Below are 25,631 nucleotides of genomic sequence, written 5' to 3'. Positions count from 1 at the left end.
ACTAACTGATTTGGATGAAATTTTCAGCAAAGGTAAAAAATGACACAAGGACCACCTCATTAGATCTGGTAGTGATGCGACTTGTAGTCTGGAACCACAGATTTGTTAAAGATTTCTGTATCATTGCGAGATAGTCACAGTGTCATTGTAACCATGACAACAAGTGAACGCTACGTCAGCTGCCTGCTGACGATCACATGATTGCGATCCGACTAAAACCAGCCACTGCAGACTTATCAGGACTTATCCATCTGACATTACACAAAAAATTGATTAAATTGTTTCCGGGTCCCATCCATTCCCGCCGCCCACTACGTATTTAGGTCACACAAGCCCGTATTTGTACATAACGTACACATGCATAACACACACCTGTACTCAGCACAAGGTCATTTTGTTTGTGGATACATATATAATATATGGTCACATTCTATGTTGGCATGATTTCTGATCATCAATAACTAATAAAGAAATTCTGCATGTGTAAAAAAAGAAAAAAATTCTGCATTTCTGACAATGCCATATGGGGGAATGAACAGCCTTGGCGGAGTACTGCACTCTCTGAGTGCTTTTCTTGTTTGAACTGTTTTACTGGTCATATTAGAATCATGAGAAATTAGGTTATCCATTAGTTTGAAGACAGAACTTTTTTTTTTTTTAACTTTTTGGAATATGTAAAAGTGTAAGACTAGGACTTTTGAGGGAAGACAACCTCCTGACATGGACATCAATGATTTTCAACACTACTAGCCTAAATATGTTGACTATTTATTACAGTAACATAACAGCTAACCAGCAGTAAAAGCAAAAAAGGGAGAGATTTTTGTGGTTTAACTAATGACCAGTGAGAGATTTTACTCTGTCATCACTGTGCCTAATGTTTCACTTCACCTGTAACTGAACATACGTACATGTTTAACAGTGCTGCTCTGCCTTTTACAGCCTCAAGTAACATTTAGCACAGTCCAACAGAAAATACACCCAGGAAATCTGGCATTTTGACAACACGGATTTGGCAGCTGTGGGCGGCATATTCACTTTCACTTTGGACTGTATTGCGTGTCAGTTCCACCATTTCTGAATCCATAAATAAGAGCAAAGCTGCAGAATCTGGAGATGGACCATGAGGAGAGAATAAGTAGTGTTTGAAAGAGAAAACGCTATCATTTAAAGCAATCGATTACATTTTAAATGATGTTTATTATTAAAAATTGCTATAAGCAAATGTGCAAAAAAAATTTACAGAGCCCAAAAAGGCTACAAAAGTGACATCTCACCTCAGGCTTTGCAATTGTGTGGGTTTTTCTGCAAGCAAATTGTAAGAAATAAGTAATTTGTTATAATGGAAGTTGTAGCAAAAGACCAAAATAAGTGACTGATAAAGAAAAAATAGAAATTAGTAATGATCCAAAAAAAAAAAAAATACATGCAAAGAAGACACAAATGTGACACAAAAATATATGATGTGTTATAAAACATTTATTCAAGTCAGATATTATGCATTTATTAAAATACAATATTAAAAAACATAACCTGTCACAAGTAAACATTTCTGACACTGTCATTTATCTATACCTGAGCAATGACACAGTTAGCTACTGAAGTGACAGGTCATTCTTTCTGAACCAAATTAAAGAGGAAAAAAAATTAAAAAAAAGAAGTCTAACAAAAATATCTCAATTTCAATTGTCAGTTGATAGCATTTTATGTACACCAACAAATTTGCAGTAATAAAGGCATTAAAACATTAACTTTATAGCTGAAAATCTAAACTGGTACTTGGTAAGCTTGATTTCAAAATAATAAGCAACCACAATAAAAATAGTTACATTCATTAAAAGTCCTTTTGAAAAGTTGATAAATACAAAACATTTTCTGGAAGACATTAGCTGTTTCTTTACAAAAAAAAAGTGCTTCCATATCATTACAAGTGCTCAGATGACCACCATTTCCTGTAAAACAAAAACATATTGCTCTATTGATTCCTTTTTTGAGAGTAGAATGTGAGTAACAAGAAAGGATTGAAGCTCAGGACACTGGATATAAAAGGGACACAAAGGCTCACTGATCCACTGAGATGCTCTCTGACACTGCATATGATATTATTGCATGTAAACAGGGTAGTTGTTCATAGGATCCATGTTTTTTTTGGGCACAAGAAACCGACCACCATCTGTTCTTATCAGAAAAGGAAAATGAGGTGAGCAACCTCAAGAAAAAAAAAACAAAAAACAACAAGACAACAAATTCAACTTCGTGCTTTGATGGTCCGTTCCAGCTCTTCACCTGATAACGTCTGGGAGGAGTATGAACTCTCAGAAAAATACGAGGTGTTAAGATAAGTGCGCTCATATATATGGAAATCTGTCCCTGTCTGTCTCGCACTTCTTCAGCAGACCCGATGCGATGGCTTTCACAGCCCTCATTGTCTCTGTGCAGGTCGGGTTGATGAGCGACTCAGGGAGGAGGAAGCCAAAGTATCCAGTGTCCCTCAACTCAAACGCAAACGCATAGGGGATCCCGTTCCGGTAGGCCCAGTCGATGGAGCTGCCGGAGCTCACATCTGTGAGAAAACAACGAGGATGAGAAAAGCGTTTCACAGAAATACTGTTCTGCTACAAAATGCTCATTGCTCTGTTTGTATTGTATGTCTGTTCTCCTGTTATCCCCACTCTCACCCGACCGATCGAGGCAAATGGCTGCCTTCTCTGAGCCTAATTTGGCCTGAGGTTTTTTAGTGTCCTCTCCGTTAAAGTTTTTTTTCTTCCATTCCTTCTCTCCATCGCCACCTGCTTGCTTATAGGGAATCCAGAGGCTACTTAGGATTGCTGGGTTCTCTGTTCTCTTCTTAAAATTCACAAGGTCTTTACCTTGCTATGTGAAGTGCTACACGATGACAAAAGTTACAATTGGCGCTGTATAAATAAATTGAATTGAATAATAACTGAAAATTAAGTAGCTATGATTTTAGGTAAGGCGTTTCATTCTTATTGGTGTTCCAACTTTGCATTTAGATGATGCTCCTTTCAACGGCAACATTCTGTGCACTGAGGGAAAAACTAAACCGATTTTGTATCACTAGAGAACAGACATTTTTCTCCACTTTACAACATGAATAAGACTAAAGACAAAAAAAGATTTTGTATGATTAGAAAACTGATATTTCTCTCCACTTAATAGCATGAACAGGAAATCATTACTTGCCAGCATACACTATTAAAACAACCAAACAAAACACTGCAGCTATAACATCAATTCAGCTTCATTTTGCAAACTGAAGATACATTAATTAAACAGTACTCACACAAAGTCGTGGAGGCAGGTCCATATCTATATCTCACTCCATAGGCGGAATACAAGGCTGTCACTGCATTCTGAGCTGCTGACTCCTGCAGAGTGAAAGCACAAGGCCGGCTCCTCTTTAACACGCTGCATGTTTCTTTACAGTAGGATTTAATTTCCTGAAATAATGCAAACATGCTATTGTAGAATAGTCAAAGAATCAGACGGAGCACAGGATGTCTTACCACGCAGCTGAAGTTGGGGATCGTGGCGTACTTGTAGGAATATGGGTAAAGCAGCATTTGTGCATAGGCGTGGATGGATATGTACGCTTTTATGCGCTTCTTGTGCTTGCGGAGGAACTTGGCGACGGCCTTCACTTCGGGTTCAGACTCAGGATAAGGCCCACAATAAGTGTCGTCGCATGGATGAGAGGAGGCACCTTCATCTGGGGAAGGAAAGAGGGAACACTGTTATCATCTAATTCACACCAGGATGCATTAAATGACAGACTTACATCATGCTCATCTTTCTATCAGATCCTCAAAAATAAACATTAAAGAGATACGGCACTGTGATCTATATATTGTGGATTCAAGCAGCAGGAGGGGTAAAGAGGTGAGAAGCAATATTGTGGGAGGAAACTAATACAGAAACAGATTGAAGTCACCACATTATCACATTGCAATGCCAAGAATAACAGAAAGCAAAAAGAAAAAATTTACAAAATGAAGAACACAAAAAAGAATCGTAACACATAATCAATGCTGACACTCAGTTTAATCAAACCCTAATTTTTATGTGCATAGAACAAAGCTTATGTATTGTATGACGTGTGGACTTTTGTAGAAGCACTATCTCAAATGTGGTGAAATAAAATATTTTACTAGCATTCTGATAATTAGACTTGATTTCACGCGTAATTAGTGCCCACTTCATGTACATTTACATATAAAAATCCTTCAGAAATAAAAGGTTGATCTTTAAATAATGAAAGGAATCTGGTGGTCAGAAACATAAATTAATAATTCTGGGTTTCATGGGTTTATCTTTGGATTTGCTCAGTCTGTTTTTCTTTCAGTAATTATTACTGATTTATCAAATGAGGTCTTAGGCCAGCAATCGTGACAAATGAGAAAATTTCTACGAGTTTCGTCATTTGTACAAATTCTCAAGGCTGCACAAACATCACTTCCAAACATGTCATTTCTTTTTTCTCATTATTTTGCTCCTCCAAATAACACTGCTGTGATTTTATAATCATACCGTAAACTCCTGCATATACTGTCAAGGATTTTATAATATGTGTTCTCACCAATAGCAGGCTCCCATGATGAAAACTTCTTCATCAGCTACCTTAGATAATAAATCGTGAGGATGCAGCACACATCCCTCAGTCCTTCTATGTTTCTAATCTCATATTACATCAGTGTATGTCTGTCTGTACCACATAAATCTTTGCTGTATTCTTAGCCTTCCCAGAGTGATGATGATGATTCAACAGAACCTCCCACCAACCACCCACTAGATACCAAATGACACATATTGCTGTCATTACACACATGTACTATCCACAGCTTACAATCACGAACAGACAGCAAAACTACACCAGCAACAGACTGAGAAGGTAGGAAGTACCTTGAAAGTTGCACCATCATTGTGTGTGTCCATGTGTGGTGTATGAAATGCATTTGATTTTCCAGCGTTATCAAACTCACCACACCATTTCACTTTCCAGTTTCTGTTAGCGTCCACCCCTCTGCAGTGGAACTTGTGATTTTTGGACCGTGTCTTCCTCCAGAACCGATCCTGCAGGACAAATAGAGACACTGTCACTGTGCTGTGTGTCCACAGCCTGTCAAAGCCCTCGAGTTAAATGCCATCAGCTAAATAACCCGTCTGTCACTCATTCAGCTCTACTGGGTCTATTACTCACTTTAGTTACGGACACAGGAGTTGAGGGTCATTTTTTGCTTGCACTGTTTTCCCAGAAGTATACACGGATACTTACAGAGAGCTGCACAGTGGCATAAATCAGAATAATATCTCCCTGACATAGAATCTTTAACAAAACAACACATTTTTAGCGTAGTGCTTTGAGAATACTGCACATTTTTTGGGCACAACTAATACGTTACTAGTTTTTATACTGGGTCTTGCATTCCACACAGTTTTAAAATACAGCAGAAAAATGTCTACAAACTAGTTTCCCCTCCAAGAAAACTTGTCTTTCAGAAAATCAGGATCCGCAGTGTTTAAAAATTAAAGCCAGCAAAATGTCACCTGTATCGTGTATATAGGAAGACTGACTGAAGACCTACAGTACCGTGGTCCAGCTGAAGCGATATCCATCCACGTTGAAGACAGGCATGACGTAGAAGTTGAGCTGGTCGAGTAGTCGTGTCATCACAGAGTCGTACTGGTAGGAGCTGATGGCCTGTGATTATAACACAATTTAATCATAAAGTGAATTGCATTCTAACTCTCTCTGCAATTCTAACTTATTGCATAAATCTAGATTGTGATCTGACATAATATCTACATGCCACTGCTGTGTTTTCATTCTAATGCCACTTCCTGCTGGCTCATTATCTCAGTTCTTTGAAAGCTCATCTACAGTAGGTTAATCCTCGGACTACAAATGAGGATTGAAGTGGAGCGACGTGGGCACTGGGCTAATACTGCTTATACCTGCTCTTTAACCAGACTGAGGCCAAGGTTAATGTGCTTAAGCCTTGAACAAAGATGGCACCCTGACCTCCAGTGGCCTCCCACAGTTACTACATTAAAGCAAATTTATATTCCAGCTCATGTGTTTGAGCATCTTTTACTGCTGTCAGGAGGACAATAATTCAGCATCTTATTTATTTTCATTTCAGTCTGCTTCTAATTTCCTGCTGCTGTTCATCTTTTTTTTTTTTACACCCTTTTTCGCTCATTTCCTACTTCATCCTTGAGGGATTCTGTACTTGCCTTTCATGTAATATCCTAAGGTGATTCTAATTTTTTCTCTGTAAGTTATAACTAAACCATCAAACTAAAAGCCAGAGGCAGTAGTATCTTCAAAAAGAGCACAACAAATCATTGTTTTATAAATAGTATGGTCCAGCAAATGTTGGAAAGCTTTTAAAATGTACATGTGCTGCTTTTTAGTGACACATGTTGAAGCAGTTTTCTTCTCCTCAATACCAGTTCAACTGGTTACTAGAATCTGAAATATTTCTCAGCATTTTGTTGTGCATGTTTAAAAAAAAGTGCAGGTGACAAAAGCACGTATCACGCAGGAAGAATCCTTTAAAACCGGCTCAATTCTCTAAATTTATAGGCTTTCCTTTAATTTTCTTAACATTGTGGGATACATTTCGTTGCACTGTGCTGCAAATCCCTTTCATCTGGCATCTAAGTAGTATAAAACCAATGAGCCATTAAATGCTCTGGCAGTTAATGTCTGGCTCTGGTTCTGGTACCGTCCTCACTTCAGAAAACTTTAAGGGGTGTGATGGAACTTGCGTAAATGTCTGGGCTACTTCCAACATCTTAACTATAAAGGATTCTCTTAAGTATTTGCATAACTGTGTTTGACAAGTGAGCAGATGTTTGTGTTTTGTTGAAGACTCCATTCATCACAGCTGGTTTTCTGTAAACCATCAGTCAGTCTAGATCTTCCTTTCCAGACACTTTCACACATGCATTAGTGCAAAAAAACCCAATGTCTTAATATTTTAATCTGCGCATTGTTAAACAAGACTACCTCTTTGACAAACCACTGGCAGAAGGCGGGTCCGATCCACTCTCTGGCATGAACGCCACAGTCGATCCACACGGCTTTCTTCTGGGGACGACTTCTCTTTCCTAGCTGACAGAACACAAGTTCTTTTAGTTTTACAGTAATATACCAAAGTGTATGCATGCACCTGCTTGGTTTTCATGCCTTCTCTCCTACCTGAAGCACATAAAGCGGTCGTCCTTCGTATGACTTCCCAACAGAGAACATGTCAACCAGGTCAGGATGGGTTTGGTTCGTCTCAAACATCCAGCTCTGGATCTTAGAGCAAAAAAAATTATTCAAGAATTTGTTGGGCAAAGTTTTCAAAAATAATACCGCAAGTTTAATGTGTATTTATGTGTCTGTTTGCACATTTTTGTGGGTTTTCTTGCACTACCTCTCTTGTGCTTGCATTTGCACACATGTATTGTAAAGTGAAGGAGAGGATCAAAGCTCAGAGTAAAGATTTGTGCAGACTCTCCGAATGTGTGTGGAATTCATGCTGCTTCATAGGGACTGACACGTTCATGAACCGGCAGCCTGATCGACCTGGGAAAATAAACACTCTAAAGCTGTGAAGTGTCTGAAGTAGAGTGCGTGTCTCTGTGTGTGAGAGTGCGAGGCTGTGGGAGAGAGACCTGTGGAATGGCATAATTGGGAGTTTGAGATGTTTGTTTACTTTGTGGGCGCATTAGATTAGAGAGCAGAGGAGAATGAGCGATAGGTAGGGAGGCGGTGGGCTTCACATCTACCTCTTCCAGAGAGTGGTAAACCTCGTAGTCGTACTGAGCCTCTGACCTCCGCTTGCGGGAGGAGCGATACCCCGTCTGCTTTTCAATTTCCTTCTGCAGATTGGAGATAAACACCCTGTGTGAATGAGAGAGGAGGAAACTGACATGACAGTCAACCACACTAGTATCCTCGCTATTGAAACATGTTAGTACAGCTACTGACTGACTAACCAAAGGGATATGCAACTATTCATCTCAGCTTAAAGATCAAATGAGTAGCTTTCAAACACTATTTCCATTTGACAAATAAATAGGTGTCATTAAGTGACTCAAGTATGGAGCTCAAGTGCCTAAAAGGATGTATTACAACCAGGCAACACAAGCTGTTCTTTTGAATAGCCTCTTTCTCATCTATAAAGCCCTGATAATTGATTTAACGGTCATTAATAAAGCCTTTAGTTACAATCTAAAGACAAAGCAAACTGTGTCAAATCCCTCCATCCTAAATGCCAAATGTTTTCACAATAGCTTTCAGGGTGTGCAAGAAAAGCAACCTTGTCGACTCAATCTGACAATTACCCGCAGAGGTGACATTTCTGTATACTTTTCCCACATCTCTGACGTGATGTGAAATATAAAAATGACAGATGGTTTGTTGAATAATTTGTTCCTGTGGGTGACTGCAGTGTTGCTGCACCGTAAGTGAATGTATTATGGGGTTGGAGGAGTGGTATGAAGTGGTGGATCGGGGGTCCTGGGTTTATTGTTTAATCATTCCTAACACCAATCATAAAACTCCTGTCACTCCCTCTGTTGTCTTTTAACATTCACACCAATCTGCCACATCAGTGCTTGACATGTTGGACAGCAGTGATGATAGCAGTGATGTTACGGCTGTCTATGAATGAATAAAGTGTGATAAAAATGAGGCAAAACCATAATTATCACCACCATTATCTGCTGGACGACTCATCTGATACAATTCTATTCTTTTTCCATTTCCCCCCAAGCCTTAAACAGATTGTAGCAGCTACACTCCTTCATAATGTCCCACTATATACACTTCTATCCATGACTGGTTCTATGACACTTAAAAGACTGATTATTTCCCTGTGCATAAAATGAGATTTTTGACGCCACATTCCTTCAAAACCTCAAACACCTACAAATACTGCTCCCTGCAGAGAAAACCATTTTTGAAAAATCCTCACTCAGACAACAGAGAGGAGAAAAAAAGTGCTTTTCTTCCTCAGAAGTGCCATTTCTCTCTTAGGACTGAGATGACAATGGAGCTCTTTTTTAGCTGCTCGTGCGGTTGCTTTGATAAAACTCCATCATTTCAATGTTAATTGTGATGAAGGATAGTGTAGGGAGATGAAAGCGTTGCTTTTTGGAGCAGATTGGAAGAGAGGCTCTGATGCACTGTGTTTGTGTGTGTGTGTGTGTGTGTGTGTGTGTGTGTGTGTGTGTGTGTGTGTGTGTGTGTGTGTGTGTGTGTGTGTGTGTGTGTGTGTGTGTGTGTGTGTGTGTGTGTGTGTGTGTGTTTGTATGTTGTCCCAGCTTTGAGGAAAAATGAGGGCTTTTGCATGCAAACTGGGACCAACTGTGCAAATCATATATTCTGTATGGGGAAAGCTGGGTAATTGCAGTGACCCTTAGGTAACAGATGTGTCTCGGGGTGCAGAAGCTCTGGTAAGATGAGTAAATATATGAGAAAAATAATACACTGCAGTATGTTTTCATACTCACCGATAATCAATACGTTCCTGCTTTAAGCGTGAATGTAAACCTTGTGTGTCGTTGCGGTTCACGTGGACATCCACTGTGGCATTTTGATGGATGAGAGAAGCGCTGTTGGGCTGCCACAAGTCCACCTTAAGGAACACAATGATCATATAGCATCAAGGGTTAAAGCAACACAAACACTCAGCAGGACAGAGTGAAGAAAATTTTAAACAAAACATTAAAAAATACGTGACATTTCAGAATACTTTTATGCAAAAATCATATGCAAATCCAGTATTGATCTGTACAGTAGCCATGCTTCTTCATGTGCAACATTGCCCACAATGGTCTGGAAAGCTACCATGGTTTAAACATAACTACAAAACCTCTGACAGCTAACAAACTGCTATTGTCTGGTATAATGTATGTTATTAAATCACCCAACTCTGAAGAGACAGTTTTAACTGGTGTGAGTCTATTAATAAGAAACTTATTTTGGGGGGGTTTGTGGGTTTAATGCTGTCTAGACACATGAACTAACACATGATATAAACATTACAAACCACACTACAAAGGAATAACTGGAATCATTTCTATGCGAGTTGTTGGCCTGCAGTGACCGAATACATGTAACTGACCTTTATGATGGCACAGAAGAAATGTCAAGGAACTGACTCCAAGAAAGGCCTTATTATCATATCTGCAGGGCGTTTGAAATAACATCAAACATTTGGCAATAAAGATAAAACTGTTTTGGTAGGACCTGAACAGTTTAACATTCCTCCGTGTCTCCTACCTAAGTGATGAAGTGAATCTGGGGAATGACTGTACGGCATTAATGGGGCAAAACACACTGACAGTAGCCATTAACAACCCTCTCCCTCCCGCTGCTTTCTTCTCCACTGTATGACCTCATATTAGCAATAATTATCCCGTCTTTCACCGCCTGTTATCAGGCTGTGAGATATGGTGCTGTTAGCTTTAGCTGAAACCGTCAGCTCATTGGATAAAAACACGGTTGCCAACCAAATAAACACAGACACCATGTGGCAACGCCGATAAAGTAACAGAGAGAAGGAGAGCCACTAAGAAAAGGAAATGAAGGAAGTATTTTCATGCAAACAGGAGAACACTGATCTACAAATGCTACGCACGGTAGTCACTGTAAAGGGGATATTGGATGTTTGTATGTTAGCAGACATGTATGATCGTCCTCAGGTGGCTTTCATTTGTTGCATGGGGGCAGAAAAACGCAGGCTGGCACACATGCTTGTTAATGTGTCAATTGGTTTGATGGTTTACAGAATGCATACCAGATTAATTTAACTTTGTTTAGAGCCAGAAAGTTCGAAAACCCTCAGCTGGAATGTTTGGTGCCCTCGAGTATAAACCCCTCTCTGCTGCTGCACTTTTATGGCGTTTCCAAATGGTTCAGCACCACAAATGTTTCAGCCGCTGCTCCTCTGTTAGCAAAACAAATCCAAAACACATATGCCTGAAAGGCACTTAAATATCCCTGATCAGATCATACGACTCCTAACATTTTATAGCAGTATTTATGAGCCCTAAAGTTGGATTCTTTGTCTGCTTTGTCTGAAATCTTTTATTTCTTGATCGTTTATGTGTCTGTGTACGCCGCGTGGCTATAAATTGAATTTGTGTTGTTTTAGTTGATGTAGTTCTGACATGGGCAGAACAAGAAAGAAAAAGTTATTGTACAATAAAAAGAGCCGGCTTTCCCTAGGGCAGACGAGGTGAAGTGTTTGTATGTAACGTAAATGAAACCAAGCGGGCAAAACTAATAGAAATGTCAAACCATTCCAAACAGTGCTGTCACTGCAGACTCACTGCAGGTTATTGAGCATCTTTAATGCCTTGTATCTGTTTTTAGAGTCAGTAAAAGCTGAATCAAATCAACTGATCTGCAAAAACCTTCACAGACGCATTCTGTCAAGCAAGAAAAGAGGGTGGACAGATTAAAGAGAAAATCATATTCAGCATCTATCCTTAGAAAACTAACACGTAGCAGGTTTTAAAAACTCTCCTTCTGCCAACTGTAGACAGACAGTAATGATGATGTCCTCTACAGACAAATGCTGAAAATGCTCTATTGACAGACAATATTCTGGATATTAGTACATCTGTTTTACAACTAAATGTGGTAATATCTCAAACTATGCTTACATACATCCTGTAAGACACTAAAATTGACTGTTTTTTTCAGTTTAGAGTTCAGTTTTTCCAGCTGGCACTATTAGCTGATTAGTTTATTAGCTGCATGACAGAAAAAATGATCAGTAACTTAATACATTTCAATAAAAATGTAGTTTTTCATGCAACATCTAATTCAAGCTTCTCTGTTGTAAAATATTTGCAGATTTTTCCAATGCAATAATACATTACATGTCTTTGTGTTGGTCAAAGAATCACCCTAACTTGTTCTCGACTATTTTAATTTAGTCCTTGCAATTTCTGGATGAGTAGATGAATGAATTAAAGATGATTTGATTCTGAAAATAGCTCTAATTAAGATGGAAATACTGCCAAGTTTTGAGAGAGAACCACTAATGGTCACTGATGAGATCATGTAAAAGCTGATAGATGATGTGATGATCATCAAGAACTGAAGCTAAAATTCTATCTGCTGAAGTTAAAATCCAACACGTAGAAATATCTTCACAGTGCACATGTTTGGAAAGATATTTTCTCTGCTTTGTAAGTAATAGCGGCTGTCAGTCAATAATGCTCCCAGAATAACACATCCAGATTTATTTTAAGCCTGTATTTATTATGTGTTTATAGTTTCCATAGATGGCATTTTATGATGTTTCTGTTATTTCAAACTCATGTTGTTGCTTCTGGGAGTGCAAAACACGCAATTCCCTCTGCAACAACAGGATTTCTCATGTGAATGACCTACACAGCAGCAGGTGTTTCAAACAACCAGGGTGAAAGCTGTCACAAGTATAGGGTAATAGCCAAGAATAGCCAAACAAAATAGGGAAAATGTTGATTAGGACTCGAGGAAGTGTGTTATTTTGTTGATGACGGGTTTGACTCTTGTTCCACCTGCATTCTACAGTGTACAGTAGGTATTATTTGACCTCGTGCCCCGCCTGAAGTTGAAAACTTTGACTCTGGTACCGGAGGCATGGCAGTGTGACTAAGCTGCTGAAAACACATGTCCACAGCTGTCCAAACAGTAGCTGCCGCTGCCTTGGTTGGCCTTGGTGCACCGTGTCCACTGCCCTTCCATACAATAAAACTCAGGCCAAGTCCTGACCAGAGGCCTGGCTCTCTCCTGGTGTCCTTTACCACAAATCATAAAGAATTACTGAGTCCTCTTTTAATCTCCTCTGTCCTTTCCCTTCTTAGATGGAAGCTGGTCTGCTGTTCCTGGACAACTTGTCCTGAAACTGTACAGCTTCAAATATGGTGTTTCAAGCCAAAGCTGACCACAGTGTCTGTGGCTGGGATTTGGGAAATACTGAGGTCAAAATCTTCTATTCTACTGAACATATTTTAAATGTTTTAAATACTTCTCTTTTAGTCATATTTTCTCTGATCTAATACCTGTTCAGTTATCATTTCGGCAAGCTTTATTTAAACTGAGCAGTCTACAAACTCAACACAACTCTAACTAAAAATTACTATCTCAGAACTTGGCCTCCATTTTCCCGATAATTAACACCAGATTACAGTTTTTTGTAGGAAACTTTCGAGGAGACTATTAGGAAATTACAAACCTGGAAAATAAACTGAAACATGTCAGCATGCAAAATAGAGGGTGAAGTGTTGTACCCATGAAATTTCAAAAAAAGAATACAGATTTAGTGTCTTTAATGGTAGTATTATCCCTTTACTGTCCACAGATTTATTATGCAGCCTCCCAGTTTTAATACTGCTATTAACGGGATAGTTCAGATTTCTTGTTAGACTCTGGGTCAGCTAAGAAAGTTCTGGTTGGAAAACTGTAAAATTCTAACTAGAAAATGGACTCTGGAAACTGAGATTCATCTTTGGATCTTCCATGAGCACAATCTATTGAAAGCATGATTCATCTGTGAAGGATATTAATACTGGAACAAATGTTTTTTTTTCCTGGTAAAACAAATGTGAAGAGAATCACTCATGGAAGTTTTTTGATTATTTGTTGAAAAACAATATCTCCAGTCCTACAATTACATCATGCATTTTATGATTTTTCCAAATAATTCATGCTGTGTATTAGCAAACTAAAACAATGTGCAAAGAAGGTCATGCATGCTCCTGACGCTGATGGGTAATTACTTCCAAATGAGTTTGGGAAAAGAAGCAAGGCCTTTGTGTCCTTCAGGGGTTCCCTCCTAATTTCAGTGTCTTTGAAACGCCATGTTCATACAGACTCTAAACTGTAAAGCATTTGAGCATTCAGGCCCATAATGAAAAAATCCTTTGAATTGTCCTCTGTTTCTTACTGAAATGATTAGCGTTTGTCCTACCAGCAATATGTCAGCCTCTCCGACAGGGAATATGCCCTGACTGTGACAAATGGCTGCACTCGGCTGCTTGTTGTCTCTCTGTTTTGCTTATCACCGTCTGCAGAACACTGTACATCACCCTGCAACAGCATCAGGCCTCACTCTGTCTCTCTGTGACGACTGTTCAAGTGTCATGGAAACTAACTGGGACTATAAGCTGATGTGAGCTGAATAATAACAGATATTTCAACGCCGCATTAAAAAAAAAAAAAAAAAAAAAAAATCAGCAAGCCAGTACAAAAAATGTATTAAACTCAAAATTGGGTGAGCAATGTTTCAAGAGATGCCTCTGATCTGATCACACATAAATGTATATTATCCCAGAATACATACCAGTGAGGAAGTGTGTGTGAAGTGTGAAAGGAATACAAGAAAAAACAAGTGCCGACCTTCATATGTCCCAGAATTTTCTTGAGGGCTCGAACATCCTCATCATTACCCGGCGTTATCCTGAAGACTTGATCGCTGCAAAAACAACAGAGCTCCTCTAAGTGTCGGGTTGCAACTGGAATCAAAGTGCCCCAGAGGGTTTTTTTTTTACGACGCTAATATTCACTGTAACAGAGGCTTTGATCCATTTTCACCAAGCGCACATCATTTCAAAAACATCTGTGCCACGGAGTCAGGTAATGAAACTACCTTTTGTGCTAGTTGAAGGTGACGTGCAATAGCAGATGTCAGATGGGCGAAATGGGTGGTTCCTCTTTCAGAGTCCTATAGATGGCAGGGTCAAACCCCAGTCAAACAATCTGTCTGAACATCATTATAGGATTATATTTCATCATTTCCAGCTCTACAGGTAGCACCTTGAACAAGTTTCTGGTAGATACAGTAGCAGCAGCTGCTGCACGTTTCCAAACTGTGAATCAGTGCATACTGTAAACACATATTTATGTGATGTGTTTATACTGCAAAAGTCTACAATAAACATTTTAAAGTAGATTATTTAACTTTTTCTCAATTAGAAAGAATAAATAATAGTGAAGTGCCAATTTTTTTGCCAAGTTTTACAGCTCAAGTGAAGTCATTTTCCTTTCGTTGTGGGAACTCATGGTGTTCGACAGATAGGACCAAAGTTTGAAACGCTATAAAGTGAAAGGCACGACATCCACAATGTGTTTCTTTAGATTACACCCCATAAAGTGGTTCAGGGGGACCTGTTCCTACCACTTAATTAAACGCTTGGCTGCAAGATAACTTAATTATTTAGATAAACCTTTGAAGTGGCAAACATTGTTTTGATGAGTTGGGTTACCATAATAATGCTGGTAATTGCCTCAACTTAATATAATTTGCTATTTAAACTCAAATTCCTTGATTAATTGATTTAAAACTAAATTACAGTTGTGCTAACTTCAGAAAACTGTCTTTTAAACTAAATCTCCTATACCCACTGAACACTAGAGTTATTACATTTTTTAAATATGCTAACTAAAAAACCTTTGTCAATAAATATGGTAATTAAATACATAACACCAAAAAAATAGCATTTTAAATATAAATTAAATACTACTTGAAACAACTCAATTTTCATGAGCAAACAACTTCCAAACTTGTGTTTATGCTTCCAGTCATTAGAAGTTGTAAATAAGAATAGCTTTGATTGTAGAAGAAAGGCTGATTCCAGTAACTCACTGCGGTTTGTTGGATGAATTTAATTTCATTAGAAGTTGTCGTAACTGAAAAAGACGAATGTTTCTTGAATTGAATTATTATTTTTGAACCCTAGCAGTTTTTTTAGAGCGTGTGCAGATGGTTCACAGAAAGTTTCACCTTGCAGAAAATGTACTAGAGAAAATGAAACAGATTAAAATTCTGTGGTGCTTGTGCTGATTTTGAGGACTTAATTCAACTTCATTCCTCAAGAATCAGGAATAATTCAATTCTAGTCACCTAGAGAAAAAACTGAATTCATTCCTTCATCAACACATCGGAATTATATCCCTCGCATGTTGATCTTACCCCATAATTGGAACAAAAAGTGTAAGCAGAGAAACTTGACAACATTTTTAACTCAACCACATCTTTTATGTTGCCCTGCTCCAAAACAAAGACACTCTTTATCCTCATCATGAATCATACATCGTGCTGCTTTTACTCTGCAGATCAAAGTTATTGAGGCTGACCTTGACGCTCACATGCTGCCAATAATTCATTACATTCTCTTAATGACAGGCTCTCTTTACAAAGTTACCTGTCTATCTGCCAGCTTCTGCATGTTTGCACGTCTTCCTCTCACGTTTTTCACTTCTTTTAAATGGCTTTTTACAGTCTGTCACACAGGAAGTTGGGCCCCCCTAAACAAAGGTGGCAGCAGGCCATTCTGAGGTTTGAGGAACAAAAGGGTCCGGGTGTCCCACATGAGTGGCCACCCCATTTCAGTGGCCGCAGTGACACTGCCAAAAAACAGCCTATTTCCTCGGCAACAGCAATGATTGAAAATGGACCTAAATATGCATTTTCCAGATAATAATATTGGACGGGAATAAGTGAGGCTGATTTTTAAAAAATGATTAAATATCTAGTCAGATTCCAGGACTGTATTATCATATATTGTTTCTGGAACATCAGTAAATATGTGTTCACCTTTTTTCAATCAAGATTCACTGATTTAATTGCGTAAGACGTGATTTTGTGTTTATACCAGTGCATACAGTGCCGAGCCACACACAGCCCTCGGTGCCCCGGAGCTCTGCAGTCCAAATCGAACCATCTCATCATGTTTTACTGATTCACAAAAACGACAGACTGTTTTTGTTACAGTGTTGGCCTGGAAACGGCACTTAGCTTTGCATCTACCAGCTAAGGGGCTTTCTGAGCTAAAGCTGTCCTTAAGTTGTCAGTCTGTTGATTCTCACAGCAGTACTCTCTGGGATGGAAGCAATTTGGTTTTAAGACGATCTGGCCCTTAAACCAAGAAGCTGCTCTCAGTAGAGTTTTGATACTTTAGTACAGTAGACTCAGCATTTCTAGAATCAAAATCTTGGGTCTTTGATAAAATTGAGATGATCTGTTAATATTCATATTCAATATTAGGGAATAAATGCATTTGCTAAGACTACAAGCTTGTGGTGAGGAACACACACACACAGTGCTGCATATTGGTTTTTGTTTCAAACCAGAGAGTGTGAGGTTCGTAATTTTTGGAGTAAATCCAAAATATATGTTGCTTGAGACGGAAGAGGAGGGGGTTTCCAGCAGAGATGGTCTCCCCCTGCTAACCCTGCTACATCAAAAGCTCTTTTGAAACAGACCATAATTATCTTTACATGCCTTCTACATGTTAACTCAAATTACTCTATGCATCCAGGAACAGATGGCCCCAGTGGAAACGTCTATTTGTCCAATCGCTCCCAAAACTTCACATCCAAGGTTAAAACTCGGAGTGAGGCTGCTTTTAGTTTCAAGGTGGTGGGATGGTTTGTGCCACATGAAGCTTCATAAACATCCAAGGTCCTGGTCAGTGTAGCCTGCACCTTTGACAAGTCACTTTAATGAAAACTTCCATAGAAACACACGGAAGAGAGAAGTGTTTGCCATCGAGAAACAGTTTCTGAGCATTTAAGACCACTGTTGCTGCAAGCATCCCCACTGTCTGTCTATCTGTGCCTATCATGAACAATCTGGATGCCTCTGCAGCAAAACAGAACAGATACAGTCTTATCCCAATGCCATCAGACAACAAGAGCAGTCTGGAAAGAATATAAAGTAAAAACATTATACCTCCAACAGGAGATCTGTCCCAAATCAATGGAGAAGATCTTGAGCACAAAGGCTCTCTTTGTTCATTCTCTTTTAGTCATCATCAGATAAAATGTAAAGTCTGCAGACAATTTTATGGATGTTACCTTTATCCTAGAGTCTCTCTCATGACATGAATGGGAGTCCCACTGGCCCCCAGAAAATGAATGGGGGGTCTTTTTTTTAACTCACCCTGCGTAGCGGTTGTTGTAGAGATAGGCACCAGCGGGACATAGCACGCTGCTGCAGATTATCACACAAGTCAGTAAAACGGAGGCGCGAAATGCTCTCCTGTGGTCCAGCGCCATCGTTGGCCAGCAGATCAAAGACGCAGGATACTTTGAGGGATGCAAGACAAAAAAAAAAAAAAAAAGAAAAGAAAGAAACTTCAAGGACTCTCGGTCCAGCGCAACATCAGCGGATTGGCAAAGTCATTTCGTCTCTGTGCGCTCTCGTAAAGTTCTTCCACTGACACAGAAGGCGCAAAAAGTCGGTCAGCTGGCACAGGAGGAACATTTACTACCTCTTTGAAGGTCTGGAGTGAGTTGCAGGGGAGCAGCTCTTTTTTTAAAACGAGGAGGACCTGAGTCACGTGGCTACGGTGTAGGCGAAGTTGGTAACCAGATCCCTCTCCGGTGCGTAATGTGCGCGCAGGGGATAATCCATGGTGTGCGCACATTCATGACATTTGGCAAATTATGTGTCTCTTTATATTCTAAGCGATGCATAAAGTTCTCCGTGGAGACTTGAACTGTATAATTTAGTTAATCTCAAACAACTGGTTGTATTCTTTCAGTTTCAGCTCAGGTCCTCTGAGGAAGACACTCAAGTCATCTCTTGTGTTGATAAAACATCTGAGTCCATCTTCATACAAAGCAGGCTGTCACAAAGCATCGCTGGTGTTGCTTTCTTTCCTGTCAAACAGTGACGTTAAGAATATCAGTGAGAATCTCATTATAGAGCCATCAAGTAGTGGTGGACCTTCATCAGCAAAAATATAAACCAGTAGGGAAGGAATAAAATAATGAATTAAGGAAAACAGCAACATTCACTGAGTTCCTGAATCTCCTGTTTCCTTTTTTGCTTATATCTGCATATCCCAAAGCTGGTGTCATAACCAGGTACCAGTTCTGTCAGTGCCTTGGCCTGGCTCCATCAGGAATTCCTCTGTGGAGCTGTAGATGGCTCTCCCTGTTATTCTAGGCTTTTCGTGCCTCCGTTTGATCCTCTACTTATCACCCAACACAGTGATTAAACGTCTAAGTCAACCGGCAGCCTTTTCCTTTTGTGATTGCATGGCAGCAGCACATTTTTCACATTTCTCTCGTGTCAACAGTGCGCCACCTGTTTTACACCAATTACTGTACAACAGAGCCTAAACACGCCCTGCTCCCCTCCAAACACACACACATAATACAATAGTGTACATCCATAAGACATAAAAAAAGTGGAATTAGGGTCTTGATTATGCCACTCAGTGAATCATATCTATACATGCTCAAATTCAGCAAAGCAATAAGTTACAAACTTATAAACCATGTTGGCTTTGAGAAAAAAAATCTGTGCTTTGATTTCTGACATCAAATAGCTACCTCATGTGTCTGTTTTCCGTGTAATTTCAATTTGCTTGCCAGCTACTATATATCCACTCCAAGTCAATCATAGAAACTCATGATAAAGGTGTAGAGTTGAAGAAAATCTAAATAAAGTGCTGTAGATATCTTCTGTTTGATAGCAACATACTGTACCATCCTGTAAACCTCCTGCAGACATTAGGGCCCCTTTGAAAGCTCAAAAATGCATAAATCAATCCTTGTTATCATTTTGTGCATCATTATGGCTTTTTCTAATTTTGTGAGAGTCACCCTAAGCCTGATTTTGCACTAAGAGCAGCTTTAGAGGTTCAGTACAGAGAATGATATATTCCCTCTCCTTGGCCTCAGCTGTAAAATAAGATGGATTTTCACGTTATTTGTGTTGAGTCTCTTTTTTAATCCATGTGAGGAACACTTTGTCAGCACATCAAGGTTAATTCAGGAGTGAATACGTCCTTGGTTTGAAGGTCGTAAAAAAAAATCCTCCTCTTCGCTGGAAAATTTCATCAAACCTTAAATTGAATGTACCATGGTTAGAAAGGGGGGGTTCTGACAGCTATTTTTCAGAAATAACATAAAACCATGAAAGTGAAGTGTGTCTGAGCACCGCGACAGCTGCACACAGAAGCATATTCATAAAATGCTTGCTTTGCCTTTCACGTATATCATGTTCGGGCACTTGTAGAGAGAGTGAAAACATTGGCATGTAAAGGTTGCTACATTGGCTGCTCATTTAGGCGTGACTTGTTGCTACGTAGGCTGAGGGCACCGCCAGGAGTCAGGCTTGTGTTGTCTTTAATACTCAAGCTGGTGTGTGTGGCTCTGCTTTGGGCTGTGGTCTGCGGGGAGGTGAAGGACCAAGCATCTTTTTAAGAGCTAAAGCCTGAAGCTGTACAATCTTAGAGGGCCTGTAAATCACCATTTTCCTCCTGGAGTCTGCTGCGAGGGGTGTGAAAGAGCTCTTTGATAAGCTGCAGTTGTGGTGGTGATGAGTGGGGAGGGGGCTCCGGTCAAACTAAGGGGCCTCCGCAGGATCTGAAAGATCGAAAGCTGACCCAGAGCAGAGCTGTGAGTGCACATCTATGACCATTTGACCCCGAGCGGAGAAGTGAAAAGAGAGGGGCTGGCGGGGGTTAAAGATGGTGCAGAGTCTGGGAGGCAGCACAAAGTGGACCATTTGGCAGCCAGAAAGATTTGTGACTCGCAACATGAATGAAGGATTGTGACGAAGATGATCTAGATGACACGGATTTGCTTTAAATTAATGATCTCAGTCCACACATCAACCAACGAGTGTTTGAGTAATCATCCATCATCATGAGACAAATACATAGATGAAACATGAGTTGCACTAAGCCCTGCTCAGACATCTGCAGCTCACAGACTTCCATCTGTTTGGTTACAAAGCACAAAGACTTGCTTGCAGTGACAGAAATCAGTGCACATTACGGGGGGCTTTGGCAGAAGAGTGTGATGGTTTAGATAAAACGAGTGGAATCAATAAAGTGGAAGAAGATTTCTTGAGGGCGCTGCTTGTTGGGAGAGCCATGAAAGGGCCTCAGGAGCTTTATGAATCACTGGGCTATGACAAACCTTTGTAACCTTTGTCCCATGGTCACTCGCTGTACGTCTGCGGTTACAACCAGGTCAACCAAACATTGATTTCTCCCTTGTTTAATCTGAAAAAATTCTGAGAAGACTTAGCTTATTCCAGAAACCATCTAAAAACAGTAAAATAATTTAATGTAGCAACTATTTTTTCAGCTTTTCCACCCTATTTTACAACCCTTGAGTTCTATCTGGCCAGCATTGAAAGTTTTCTCAAAAGGGTATGTTCAGATTTATATACTGTGGGTTTGCCCTTTATATATATGATGTTGGGGAAAGGGCAGTGGATGAACTAATATAGTGTTCGGGGAAATTAAGATTAAAGATTTAATTATTGGACCAACTGACAAGGTATATAAAAAACAGGTAGTGTGTAACTTACATTTACTGCAAACTGGAGACACTTGGGAATTGAATTTGCTCAGTTTTAACGGTGTAATAGAGCACAAAGCAGATTAATACTGAATTAATTTTATGGATTTACTCTGCTTTAGTCAAACATTCATTCATCTGTAGTTACTTGGTGCTTTCAGTAGACCTTGTAAGAGACCACAGTATTTTTTTATATATACATATTTTTAAAAAAAGAAAAAGAAAAGGCATATTGCTTAAGTAGGGACATTTGGGAAATTAGGAAGCTGTGAATTTGCAGCATAAAGTGAGATGAAGGTATCATGTGTAGTTTGAAACTTATCAGAACTCATTTCTTGCAGGAAATCGTTGATAATTCTACTCCCTTTATTAATTCATGAATTAAACATAATGCCTTGTGTGTCTGGTAGAAACTCATCATAACTCACTATAGAGATAATGAGGGATGCTTTGTTGTTTTTGCACAGCATTTCGATTTATCATGCAGGAATCACATAGGAATACTTATTACCGGATTTTTTTTATTAGTAGCTGCAGGGATTTAAGTGACATCACTAATGAACGAGGATCATGTAAGCTACTTTTCATTCACACCGATCTCACAGGGAACAGAAACTTTTGCCAAAAAGAGAGGAAAACCAGCTAAGCCAAAGACCTTTAAGAAAAATATACGCAGACAAGTAGGTCTGTGTTTGCAGCATTCCAGGACTTTATTATGCCACTTATCTTGACAACCTGTTGCGCACTATTGCAACATGAACTGTGCAAATTAACCACAGTGTAGTGACTGTGACTTACTACAGGCTAAACTTGATTATAAAGGTCTTTTTTGTAGCAGAAATGTACTTTCTCAAGTTAGTGTAGCACCACAAATGACATGCTCTTGGCAAACATCTTGCTTTTCTTTCCTCCACTATAGTGCAGACATTAAATTCTGCCCGAAGATAGGTTTCATCTGATTCAAAAGTGTCAAGACTTATGTATATCTACAGTATGGCATCTAACAGAAACTCAAATCACTTTATATACACTTTTGACGTCTTTAAGAATGTTTTCAGTTCTTTTTTTTTTTCAAATATCTAACTAGAAAGGAGTAAGTCATCACTGCAGGTATGTGAGACATGTGGCTGGTGGTTTTGGTTGCCATAAACTGATTAACTAAAAGGCATACAGGGCAAGTAAGTCCATGTCACGTAAATTAACACTGTTATCACCCCTTATGTTTCATGCTAAGTGCAAATATTCAGAAAAAAACTCCCATATCAGTCTGACACTCCTTTATTCAGTGGCAAGAACAGAACACTTCCAGGCAGCACTCAGCAAGGCACCGGCAGAACAAAACCACAAATAATAGAAGTTAATTCCACAGACCAAAGTCATGAGCAATAAAATGTGAGGGTCTGGAAATTTACCTGAACTGGAACGGGTAATATAAAACCATAATGAAGTTGGTCTACCGCAAATGTCACCAAGGGTTTTCTGATTTTTTTTTTTTCAGACCAGGAAGCAAATTTAGTACTTTTAGTGTCAGTCTGGGACCCAGGCCCACTCGGGATTTTCAAGCACTTTGTTAATAAAAAGAACCATTTTGGGGCCTCAGTCAGCTCCGCCTGATGGAAAACCTCTTCTGATGCACAGCAGGATCATTATTTTAGTGGAAACACAACACTGCTCTCTGCTGGCAGCAAAGAAACAGCACAGTGCATACCTTCACATGCTGCAAATAAACCAATAAATACGCATGCAGTACCACATGCGAGCACCAGAGTATACTACATATCAAGTTTTCTAGAGTTTCAGAGCCATGTCCTCCTCTCACCTCACCAATCTGACACCAACTTGTAATTGAGACATAAAACTGCTCCGTAAAATAAAGATTCCCTCTGGTGCTGATAAGTTAGGGTGGTTTTCATCGGTTCATGTCCCTTTCTTCTGTAGTGAATGCGTGCCACTAAACTCCACACACTGTAGGCCAGAATATGCAGTGATGCATTAAAAAATGAAATGGAACAAAGCGTATGAATTTACTGCAGAAGGGAGTCAAAGGAATCCTTACTTGTTGAGATGTTAATCCCTGAATCATTATTGTGGGCTGCGAATGGCTCCCCTAAAATCTTCTCAAAAGACTTTGAAGCCGGTCAAATAAAGCTGGTTTTAGTGTGGTTTTAGTGTGCCTATTTAGCCAGGCACAAAAATGACTCTGACTGTGTCTAATTCAATATATAAACACTTAACCAGCTTCTCAGGAGGCTGTTTCGGCAGTGCAGTGTTAGCAGGGAGCGTGAAGGAGTTCACCTCCCAGTAAGTGGAAATTCTGCTCTAATTAAACACACAGTCTGATTATTTAAATATCACTGTTTCCACCTTTGTAGCTCCCTGCTTGTATAATTTCTCAAACTGCTGTATTAGGAGTGGATTCAGGCTCACCTGCCATGATTCATCAGCTTGTAAACATGCAGGAGAATGTAATTATTTGATTAAGAGAAAGTTCTTAAATTGAACATTAAAAAATAACAGATAACAGCTCTTTGGTGCAGACTTGACACATCTGTAAAACAGCAATGCTGCAAGAACATTTCCTGTGCAATATATTTCAGTCTGGTAATTTGAAACAGTAGACTGAACAAGGAACAATAATTTACCACACATCCAGTATGTGCTTTTAATATTTGTGCTCGGAGCATGCTTCACTGCGTCGTAGTTTCATTGAATGTGTTTCAAATGAAGCCCTCTGTTACAAATTGTATTATGGGGAGAACAACTTTGTGTGGTCTTTGAAACTCCTGTAAGCATTTGTGTGCCGTCTCCTTGCCAGTTATAGACCCACACAGATCACAACATAACCGTAAGCACATTTTCTTTGTGTTTTTCTCGCCAGCTGTGCCTCACTTTCTCTGAAAATGGATGTTTTTGTGTTTTGTTTTCTTGTTCAAGCCCAACCAGGGAGGAAACTAAAGCAAAGCTGCAGCATCTTGAGAGAGGCTGTCATTATGGGAGATGAACAACTTCAGGTTTAGATCAGTTCTGTGACTCATTCAGACTCACTTACTGTTGTTTATTTTTTTTGGTCTTGTGTTTAGTTCTTTGTTTAGGTGTTTTGTTGTTGCATGTGGGCGGCTCAGTGATGCAATGGTTTGTTCTGTTGTGTCACAGCAAGAAGGTATTGGGTTCAAACCTTCTTGCTGCTCGGATTCCGAGTTAATCTACCGTTCATTGGAGGTTAACTAGTGATTGCATTTTGGCTGTGAGTGTAAATGTCTGTCTCTTAGCTCTATGATGAACTGTTAACCTGCTTTGTTGGATCCAGCCTCTGCACCCAAATCAGGGTTAGCTAATCAATAGATGGCATCAGAGTGTCTCTATAGTTTAGAGGTTTAAATGCAATCTAATATTTTGTGGAGATTCTTTTGCCTCTAGCCTTCCAGACTTCTGCAGACACTTAGTTTCTTCCCCAGTGATCCTCTCTTAGGCCCTCACTGTTGCCACCTTCACTGTTTGTTGTTGTGGGGTATCTTTGCCTTTAGTCTGGTCTTCAGTAAGTTCAGTGTAGCTCACATTGAAATCTGGTCAATGACTGAGCCAGTCAAAGATATTCCACCTCTTCTACCTGAAAAGCTCTATTGATTGATTGTTTTTTTCTGGCCACATGCTTTGGATTGCTGTCCTCGTAATTCAAGACGTTTCTATGTGTTTGGCTGAATCCGAGCAGTAAGAAGTCTCTTATATATTTCTACGTTCATCCTGCTGATTCTGTCAGCAGTGAGCCCATCAATAAATGCCAGTAAGTCACCATGTCTGACAGAGGAAGTGACATGCGTTTGGTCATGACTTCTTTCCTTTTTTATCTGCAATTATCACTTCCCATAATTTAGCTAGATAGATAGAGATTTGAATTTTTGTTTCATTAGTAGATAGAAATTTCTTCCACAACTCATTTTTTATGTTTTGATCGATAGATTCTGATAGATCTTTGCTGTTTTTGAACCTCATTAACACCTGATTCACTTGCATGGCCACCTCTTTGCTCTTCATACTGAAAGACGTCTCAAACTAAAGGACAAATCTCAGCTATCAATCAACTCTGTACCATGTGTGAGCTGTTTTATGCACAAATTAATGCTGAAACAACACAGAGCTCATGAAGAAACATTTAGTGTCCAAGTGAGAAACTTGACTCCAATTTAACTTTTAAAACTTTGCAATTTGAACGCTATGTGATGAAATGATTACATTCACACATAAATTGATCTAAACTTACCCAAATGTAAGCTAAGACTTGACGCTTTAATGT

At 39.4% G+C, this 25,631-nt stretch overlaps 1 protein-coding gene across 1 annotated transcript; it reads right to left on the bottom strand.

Annotated features, from left to right (window-relative positions):
• Positions 1-1,459: 1,459 nt before the first annotated feature.
• On the bottom strand, positions 1,460-18,370 carry cpa6 (carboxypeptidase A6). Its single transcript, XM_023276155.3, has 11 exons — positions 17,958-18,370; positions 14,414-14,489; positions 9,529-9,653; positions 7,801-7,915; positions 7,226-7,327; positions 7,034-7,138; positions 5,609-5,719; positions 5,001-5,091; positions 3,528-3,730; positions 3,305-3,389; positions 1,460-2,563 (listed from the first exon to the last, which is right to left on the bottom strand). The coding sequence occupies exons 1-11, from the start codon at positions 18,071-18,073 to the stop codon at positions 2,349-2,351; spliced, it is 1,344 nt and encodes a 447-aa protein (XP_023131923.2). The 5' UTR covers positions 18,074-18,370; the 3' UTR covers positions 1,460-2,348.
• Positions 18,371-25,631: the final 7,261 nt, after the last annotated feature.

This window comes from Amphiprion ocellaris, chromosome 22 (genome assembly GCF_022539595.1).
Source record: "Amphiprion ocellaris isolate individual 3 ecotype Okinawa chromosome 22, ASM2253959v1, whole genome shotgun sequence".
Taxonomy (NCBI): Eukaryota; Metazoa; Chordata; class Actinopteri; family Pomacentridae; genus Amphiprion; species Amphiprion ocellaris.
The sequence above is the reverse complement of the archived record's forward strand: the minus strand, read 5'-3'. Positions and strand labels throughout refer to the sequence as shown.